This window comes from Gastrolobium bilobum, unplaced genomic scaffold, assembly GCF_033153095.1.
Source record: "Gastrolobium bilobum isolate Gb01-03AN ecotype WA unplaced genomic scaffold, APGP_CSIRO_Gbil_v1 utg11543, whole genome shotgun sequence".
NCBI lineage: Eukaryota > Viridiplantae > Streptophyta > Magnoliopsida > Fabales > Fabaceae > Gastrolobium > Gastrolobium bilobum.
Window position 1 is genome coordinate 106,813 of NW_026896187.1, and position 10,239 is coordinate 117,051.

The 10,239-nt window shown below is 31.7% G+C and overlaps 1 protein-coding gene across 2 annotated transcripts; it reads right to left on the reverse strand.

Moving 5' to 3' along the window:
- Nucleotides 1-7,749: 7,749 nt before the first annotated feature.
- On the reverse strand, nucleotides 7,750-9,619 carry LOC133298172 (protein SOB FIVE-LIKE 4-like). Of its 2 annotated transcripts, XM_061497434.1 has the most exons (3): nucleotides 9,533-9,619; nucleotides 9,133-9,317; nucleotides 7,750-8,368 (listed from the first exon to the last, which is right to left on the reverse strand). In XM_061497434.1, the coding sequence occupies exon 3, from the start codon at nucleotides 8,365-8,367 to the stop codon at nucleotides 7,897-7,899; it is 471 nt and encodes a 156-aa protein (XP_061353418.1). In that variant the 5' UTR covers nucleotide 8,368; nucleotides 9,133-9,317; nucleotides 9,533-9,619; the 3' UTR covers nucleotides 7,750-7,896. The 2 variants fall into 2 exon arrangements, with proteins under 2 accessions (XP_061353418.1, XP_061353420.1); XM_061497436.1 differs by lacking the exon at nucleotides 9,533-9,619 and having other exon boundaries at nucleotides 9,133-9,342.
- Nucleotides 9,620-10,239: the final 620 nt, after the last annotated feature.

The window sequence follows — 10,239 nt, forward strand, 5'->3', positions numbered from 1 at the left end:
TTCTGTCCGAACAGAAAAGTGACACTCTCGAAATTCCCAGAATATTCGGATATTTGTCGGGACCATATCCGGATATCCATATCCGGATATCTCCAACCCCATATTCGGATATCATATCTGGATATTTCGCGACAGAATGCAGTTCTGCATTTTTGCGAAGATATCCAACCAAGGTTCCATTTTTAACACTTAAATACCTTAAAGCATGTATATTTAAGCCCCTTTAGACCAGTGATCATGTTAGCTACTTAAACAACTCATTAAACATGCCAAGACTCAACTTTTATTAAGGAAACTCATGATCAAAGATTCAAGAACATACCGCAAGCTCCAAAACAGGGATAAATGATGCTCTTGGAGCTCTCAAGTCAGCTCCAAGGTGCTGACTCCAAGGGTACACGAAAATGAGCTTCAAGACGGTTCCTTTCTTCACAAAGATTGCTTCTTGGAGTACCAACTACCAAGAAAATGGCTTCAACAACTCAAGCCAAGGAACTCAGCCCACACCCTCCCAAGACAGTAGCTGAAATTCAGAAATGAGGCACTCTTCTCCCTCACAAAGCTAACCCACACCAAGTCACATGTTTAGATGAACAAGATTAACAAGAAAGGTGGAAGTTTGAGAGGTTTTCAAGCAATGGTGACCAAAGGAGAAGGTGGCAGCAACTGAGCCTTCAGAAATGACTCACGTAGGAGGCATCAAAATGACCTAGGATCATGTGCCAAGTCCTTATATAGTCCACTTAAGTTTTAATCGCACTGTATTAGCACTAATAACTACGCTTAGCATTTTAATCCCAAACTTTGGATTCTGAACCTAGCCATTTTTCTAAGATTTGTCATATTTTTATTTTATTTTTCGCAGCACTTTGCCGGTACGCGCTTTTACGTAGTCGATATCAGTTATGACGCCAGTTCTCATTATTTAGGCTCCAAACTTGTTATACTAGTCCTATATATTATTCTAGTAATATATACACACTTTTCATAATTTTTCGGGATACTTCATCGGTACGCATTTATACCGTGGAGCAGAACCGATATCTGCACTTTTCGTCAGAAAAGCGACTTTCAACATTATCACTCACTTACCATAATTATTTAAGTCTTCTCATAATTATTAGGGTCAATTATGGAATTATCTCATTAATCTCATAATTAATTAATTAGATTCCTAAATTAACGGTGCGGGTTCTTACAAGCTCCACACTACACTCAAGTATTACCATCTTGTGTGTAATACACCACATAACATACATATATAAGAGTGCATCATTTCATTATCTCAAATAACAGATAAACACATATACCATATAAAACTATCATCCCCTCTTGGAGTGTGGTGGAACAAATGGGGATTAACCCTAAGAACACAGAACTTACTTGTCAAGTAGTAATATCAAGCTAGAAGCCCACACAACAATCCATGGGTCACCAAACAGCAAGGTCACAGTCTTTTTATACCAAAAATATCATCAATAATTATGTCCTAAAATCTCAAGTTAAATGGACTACATTTTCTTTTTCGTTTCATGCTTGCAGGCCTTTCTCAAAGCTATAAACATTCACCCACTTGGGTTCTGACTTAGTTAATGTTCCGCCATAATCAAATGGATGGTTATGGTTTCTGTATGAAATATCTATAAGAAATGTTAATTCTTGCATAGATTGCATTCATATAAGATCAATAATTATATATTAATAATATGATTTAATTAATAAGATTTAATTATATTGATTCTATATGCATTGATTTAATTTAGTGTAAATTAACTATGTTATGTTTGATGGATGAAATGATATGAAATTATATATTTTGCTATGTTTAATATGCTAAATGTTGATGCATTGATAACATGTGCATTATGCATGATCATTATGAATAGCATGTCATTTGATGTAATATGCATGTTTTTCTGTTGCCACTAAATGAATGATGTTGAATCTGAATTTGTAATTAACATGTTGTAGTGGTTTATGCAAATTGATTGATGTGTTATGCAATATGATTTGTGTGGTTTAATATGTTCTGCTGATATTTTCTTTGATTATGGTTGTGTTTGAAATTCTGTAATTGAGATACTTTAAGTACTGTGATGATTCTGTTACCAGTAGGTAAACTATTGTGTTGTGAGAAATCTGCTAAATAATTAAATAACATTGTTGTGGCCAAGACACACACACACACACACACACACACACACACACACACACACACACACACACACACACACACACACACACACACACACACACACACACACACACACACACACACACACACACACACACACACACACACACACACACACACACACACACACACACACACACACACACACACACACACACACACACACACACACACACACACACACACACACACACACACACACACACACACACACACACACACACACACACACACACACACACACACACACAGAGTATATGTATATGAGGTACACACACACACAGAGTATATGTATATGAGAATTCCAGTACGAGGCCATTTCATAATTTGGTCATACAAGTGGAGATTTTTCGTAAAAAGGATAGCTCTGGTGGAATTCCACACACACACACAGAGTATATGTATATGAGAATTCCAGTACGAGGCCATTTCATAATTTGGTCATACAAGTGGAGATTTTTCGTAAAAAGGATAGCTCTGGTGGAATTCCACACACACACACAGAGTATATGTATATGAGAATTCCAGTACGAGGCCATTTCATAATTTGGTCATACAAGTGGAGATTTTTCGTAAAAAGGATAGCTCTGGTGGAATTTCTGAGAATATGTTTTGATTTGTTCTGATAAGTTCTGATACGTTCTGATAATTAAGTTTTGATATATGTTGAAAAAACAGTGGAGATGCGGTCAAAATTTATAAGAAAACGTAAGTGTTGTGTGTATGAATTTGGTAAGTCATATCTCACTCAATTCTTTGTCAAATGAGATGGGTGAGCTGTCATTTTGAAGCTTAGGATGTCTACTCTAATATCCTAAAATATGGGACAGCAATGCGTTTAAGTCTTGGTACAATTTTGCTGTTTTGTTCACTGCCCAATTGCAGTGAAGTTGACGGCAAGAGTTGATAACTTAGAAAATTCATAACTCCTTCGTTTTTTATCGAAACAAAGCTTATAATATATCAAATTGAAGGTATGGATGTCAACTATAACATATTAAAAATTTATAGAAAACAGATAAGTGATTTTACTGCAATATCCAACGCTGTAGAGCAGTGCAGATTCGCTGTTGACGTATGTTGACAGTTTTGAGCAGTAAATTTATGGTAAAGATATCTGGAGTTGTAGAAGTCCAAATTAAGCTTATGATAACCCGTTGGAAAGATTATAATGTCTATTTCAACATACTAGAAGATGGAAAATTAATTAATAACAGGTCAAGTGCAATTTTCACAAAACTGAACCTATATAAGGTTGGTATGTCGTGTAAAAACGTATCATTGCTTCGTTGGTTTATGAGAACCACTTAGCATTCTTTGTATGTGCTTTGTGTGATATTTAAGCTGTATAATTATATTCCACATTTGTTTTTGGTTATGATCAGGTTAAGGGAATTGTTTGGAATACGGTTGTTTCAAATGAAAATGTTTACTGTATTTTAACTCAATTATTGTGATCATAACTAAGCTTAATATCATAAATATGGTTAATACGCTGATCCGGAACGGGGTGTTACAATTATGGCATACATATTCAAAAGAAGTATCAATTTGAAATCTAACAAATTACAACCAAATCCTAATTTAAATAAAGCAATAGATTTGATTGTAATTTGTTAGGCAAAAATTGGAAAACAACAAATTTGACTTGATTAAAGGTCTAAGATTTTGGACATGTGTTGAACTTGAAATTATTGGATAATAGGTTGATAAATTATATTTATTTTGAGAAAAAAAATTGTTTTAGTTTTAGGAGATAGCTTTCATTATAATTTTTTAAAGAATTTTTCTTATTTTTAGGACTTTAAATTTCAAATTTATTTGCAATTGGTATATAAGAAGTTGCTTAAGATCTCTATTGTAGAAGTTGAATATTTTATTATTTTGATAAAAAAAAATTTCGGTAAACATTATTTTGATAAATTTAATTAAGAAGAGAGTTTCTCTTTTGTCAAATCCATTTTATTTTGTTTAGCCTTTCAACATCATTTCTATTGGTCTATCATTGAAAGGTAGGGGGTTGTTATACTTAATTACCACTAATTTAGACTTAGCACTCATTGATTATTATTGGATCAATTTGAACTCTTACTATTTAATTGATTATTATTGGATCAATTTGAAATAAACTGTTAAAATGGAAAAATTAATTGTTATTGATTTCAAATTGATCAAATAATAATCAATCAGGGAGTAAGAGTGGTAAGTCTAAAATAAAAGTAAGTATAACCTTATCCTAAAAGGTAAAGGTATCATTGTTGCTAAGGCTTGTAGTATGCCTCAACATCTCACAGATTCGTCTCAAATTTAACTCCTCTAAAGTGAGGAGTGCACTTTAAAGGAGAAGTGCATAAATTAAAAATGTAATGATTTTAATTATGATAAAATACATGCACATATATACTAAATTACAAATTTATCAAAAATTACTTTCTTAATTTTTGAATTAATATTTATAACTCCACAATTTTTCTTTTAAAAGTACATCAATGTTAGAAGAGTGAAATCCCAAGCTGAAAGGGTGCTGGAGAACGTCACTAAAAAAAAGTTTTATTCCATCGATCTGCATCAATTATTATTATTTTTATTATATATATTGTTTTGGTTTGGGGCATAAAATATGAATTAACGTTTGGAGTTAGAGGGGTAATCTAGAGAAAATAATGAGGTCTATTGCGAGTTATTTATGTGCTGATGCATTTGTTTGTATGCCTGGCTCTTTGGAATGGAAAGCGACCTTGTCCTCAAAGCATGACAATGATTTGTCCCCTTTATTTCGATTGATACACTACCACATACATTAATGCAGGAACCTGTTAGCTAGGAGTTCATTCACATGTGATGTCCGGCGTATTAATGCATAGCATAAATCTTGTCACGTTTATAGTTCTATTAATTCTAACAAATTCCTGTGCCGGCGTGTAAAGCAGAGCAACATAAAAAGCATCTTCAAGCTTAAATCTCATGTTGACATTAGGGAGGTATAAAATAACCAAAAAATTAAATGGAATGACCTTAAAATAATTGGTTTTTAAAAATCAGTTCGTGAACCGAACTGAATTTTAAAGAACAAGTTTATGAACATGACTTGTTTTTAAAACCTGTTCAAAAAATAAAATGTTTTTGAACCGAACTAGTTTTTATTATTTTATTTCTTTAATTTTTTATTTTCTTTTTTCTTTTTTCTTTTCGGATTAGGGTCGATCCAAATCAAACCGAACCATTTTTAATCGAACTGAATCATATTTGAACTGAACTGAACCATATTTGAACCAAACTAAACCTTTTAAACCAATTTGGTTTGGTTTTTCAGAAAATTTAGTTTAATTTGACCAATGCACACCCCTAATTAACATTTACTCAAATCCATATCTTTGTGTACGAGGTTTACGATTTTATTAACGAGACGTGCCCTCTTAAAAAACATAGAGTATCTTCAAAATTTTCTGTTGTATATATTATGTAATCCAAATAATATGATTACATACAAAATCCAATAAATGAAAATATGATTATTTGAGTTCATATAGGTTAGAACCTAATAACTTACATTAACTCTAAGGATTTTTAAGCTAAAAAAAACATTGTTGAGCGTTTCAAATCCGATGGCTTTTGATACAATATTTCATACACCTTTAAACCCTTTTCTCTAAACCCCGTAACTTCCAACATTTTCTATGAAGATTCATTTTACTTAAAAAAATATTTTCCATTTACCTAACCAACAATCAAAATAAATTAGATTGTTATTGGAAACTATGGTAAATATCTAAAGATTCTATTGTTTACAACTCTTTTTCAAATTGCTTGTACTTGTTATTTATTTTCTTCTGTAATCTCCTAAGGTACATAAATCAAGAGACACAGTTGTCGAAATAATTTATTAACATCTGTCATCAAATGAGAATATAGTCCAAATTGATCAACTCACTTCAAATAAAATATTTTATATATATATATATATATATATATATAGACAGGATCCTTTGACACCGGTGTCAAAGAAAAAGTTTGACACCTCATCTGAGAGCCGTTAGATTAAAAAAAATCAACGATTCTGATTTGTAAGCATGTGACACCATTGATTTTTTTTAATCTAACGGCTCTTTGATGAGGTGTCAAACTTTTCCTTTGACACCGGTGTCAAAGGATCCTGCCTCATATATATATATATATATATATATATATATATATATATATATATATATATATATATATATATCTAGTATAATTATATCGATAAATTTTTTTTTATAAACTTTTAAATTATACTATGTTTGACCAGTAATACTCTACTTAAAAGTATATTACCAGTTAGACATAGTGTAATTTATAAGAGTTTGTAAATAAAAAAAATTTAAATATAACTTTTCATATATATATATATATTAATATAAATATATATATATATAGAAGTAGGATCATTTGATACCAGTGTCAAACTTTAAATTTGACACCTCATCTGAAAGCCATTAGATAAAAAAAAATCAATTGTGTTACATGTTTACAAATCAGAGTCGTTGATTTTTTTTTATCTAATGACTCTCAGATGAAGTGTCAAATTTAAAATTTGACACTAATGTCAAAAGATTCTACCTCATTAATATATATATATATATATATATACACACCAAAAATTTATAATCTGAATTACACTATTATTTTAGATCTTGTGAATTAGAGTTTTCTCTAGAAGCTTAATATGTTAAGACTCATAGATGAAGATTTTCGTTCCTTTGCTGTAAATTTTTCCCCCAGTAAATATATAATTTCTTTTTACACAGAAGTTAATATAAAATCACGCGTCCTTCCAAAAATAAGGTTAATTGTTTAAATTGGGGAAGAGTGATTATTTAGTTAGACTGCCGTAATGAATTCCTAACAAATTAAAAATTTATTTCAATCGACTTTTTTGATTTTTAATCAAGGATTAAGAATATTCACTTGTCTTTTTTAAGTGAACTTTTCTGAAGGAGCTAAACTCATGCGAAAAATTGAGATTTAGCAATTTTCATTTTCCCCTACTTCAACCGCTTACTTGACTGAATCAACTAACCGAGTTTAGATGGATATTCAGTATTCAGTCACATTGCAATTAGGGATGTTTTGGTGATGTTTAGATGGATATTTTAACTCAAAAATTTAAGTTACTAAGGGAATATCATATTAATAATTTTATATTATATTTTTCTAATATTATGATTATATATTACTTTCACTTGGCATTCGAACGCCGCATACATATCGTAACCTAGTATCCGTCTTTCATATACACCAAACTATAGAACGCATGAAAAAAATATTTACAAATTAACAAGATAAGCATACAATTTACCAAAAAATAAAAAATAAAAAAAGATAAGCATACATACCCACTTATCCTTGCATGCTGCAGTTAATCTGGCCTTGACATTTTCTAGATTAAAATCTTAACATTCCAGTAACTCTGGAAACCAGACACTTTACCCAGTAATTCCAGCTATTGTCACAATCACAAAAACTAAAACCTAAGAAAACAAAATATAAAGCTTCTAAGTAGAAACCTCACCCCAATAGTTATCTCGAGAGGTTGAAGAACTCAAAATCGATATAAATACCATATTAGTTACCCACATAACTAATATGCGACTCCAAGACTGATGCCTTGGAATAGTATGTAACATAAACACATCTATTTCATATTTAATTTTCATTGTTCCCACTTAGTGATTTTTTCTCACCTTGACCTTGCGACCGCCCTGAACTGGTCCCTTACCTTTGCTATTGATGAAAACCATCTCTTTCTTTTCCACACTTTTTTCTGCTATTTGATTTTCTTTAGTTTTACTTGCATTCTTGTGATCTAAGCAACACTTGTCCTTGTCATATTCCTCTTCCTCCTTTTGCTGGAAATGTGTGAAGCCATTATAGCCTCCTTCGCTATTCTCCAATGGATTAATTCCATAATGACTTGGTCCAGAAGAAGCATCAGAAGCCATAGAATCATCACTTTCAACTTTTGGATCAGCTTGAGTGCCTTCAAAATCCATGTTATCATCATTCACTTCATCATCATCATCATTATCACAATGTCCCATATCCTCATCTATTGGGGACCCAATATACATGGTCCATCCAGATTCACTGCTGTGACATTCCTCTGGATCTTCTAAGATTATTGGAGGTGGCTCCATCCTGAGACCAAGAAGAAGGAGAAACAGTAAGTTAGTGAAACCAAAGCAGATAGAACTGTAAAATGATTAAATGAACTATATATCTGAAACAAAAAATCACAACTCGTTGAATCGCAACAAGTGAGCGTAAGGAAAGGACAATCTTTATATGCCGCCTTAACCGTGTCGATTTGCAAAGAGACTTTTCTTATATTCAAACCCGTAATGTTCAATCATACCGGAACAATTTTACTTTTGCTCTCTTTATATATCTATGAGATGGGAGAAAAAAATAAAAAGAAAAGAAGCTGTTTTTAGACACCTGAAAATTCTTATCCCTTCATCTATCTGACCCCAAACAGTTTTCTATATATACACAGAAAAGATACAGCCAGATTGCAGTGATCTCAAAGAAACTTAAAAAGTATTAATTAGCACTTTCTTTAATGAAATGGATCAGCCTCACCTCACAACACCACCTGGAAATCTACACTCATTAATGATCTGACTTACCTAGCAGCATCATGCACCTAGAAGCTGTCAATGAAAATGAAACAAAAAGCATAAATATATATATACCACAGTTCCTTGAATTTGAAAGGACATGGGGTTGTTCACTTGGTCATTTAGTTTCATAAGAGGAGATGCAATCATCATTATTTCTCTGCATCGGTCATTAATAAAAAAGACAGCTTTAAATGCAGGAGCAGATTGCTACAGGCTACAAAACTGGAGAGAATATAAGAGCCAGAGTTTAGAAAGGACTCAAGAGGACCTCTTCATTACCTGATTTAGCTTTTGAACCTTTAAATAATTTGTCTCTTCAAATGATACAAACAGGCTTTTTTCCCTTCACTTCTGCAAAACAGCACCATATAACTGGAGTTTTATATTCTAGATTAAGCCCAATCTCTGCAGCTCTTGCTAGCTAGCCTCTCTACTTTGCTGGATTCTTGGAAAATTCGTTTTTCCTAAATAGAAATACAAAAGCATATGATAATAAGGATCTTATTTTCGAAAACTAGTCGCATGCAAGTGTTTTTATGATAATATTTATCAAGGAAATTGTTTTGTGGAACAGGTTTCTGAATGACCAGATAGATTGTGATGTATATCTACTACGGATTGCATGGTTGAACAAAGATAGTAAATCATATCTCCTATCATGAGAAACCACGTACCCCACCTTTTTTTTGGTCTTCCACAAAGTTGTTTCATGAAAATCTGGCCATTTTTTTTTATGGAGTATTATATTCTCCTATGGAGATAAGAGGCTTTCCTGTTTGAGACATTTTCAAGTGGGATTCACAAAAAACAAAAAAATATTTGATGGCTAAAATTTCGAAGGGTTTATGACAGAAAGTAATACTTTTTCATGCAACAGCATAAAAGCATTACCCCCTTTAATAATAGAAGAACAAACCCCTACTCTGTTTACTCAAAATCCTGTGGACCCACTAAATAAAAAAACGGGTGGCACGATTTTTTATGATATTTATTGGAAGAGTTATTTTTTACCTTCAACAAGAAAAAAACATACCCATTTTTTCATTTATTGTTCTATTTTTATATTTCTAAAATGAAATATGATTAGGTGGTGAAAAAAAAAGTGAGGCGGCAGATAACTTTTATCACGCTCTTAATTAATGAAATGACATTTTTGACATTTGAAACGACTTCTTTTGCTACATCGATATCGACAATACACATGGTTAATGCATGAACAATGTTCAGCAAAACTTTTTTTTTTAATGTAATTTACATAATTCTTCTTATAATTATTTATTTATCCTTTTTAAAATCTTTATTTGTCAATATCAATAATGGTGTATATTATTAAGGGTTTGTATCTATCATGTCACGTGACACAAAAAAATTTTCTACACACAATAT

What these genes read in the sequence shown, in the direction of transcription:
- LOC133298172 (XM_061497434.1), bottom strand. Translation starts at nt 8,367, where the DNA reads ATGGAGCCACCTCCAATAATCTTAGAAGATCCAGAGGAATGTCACAGC.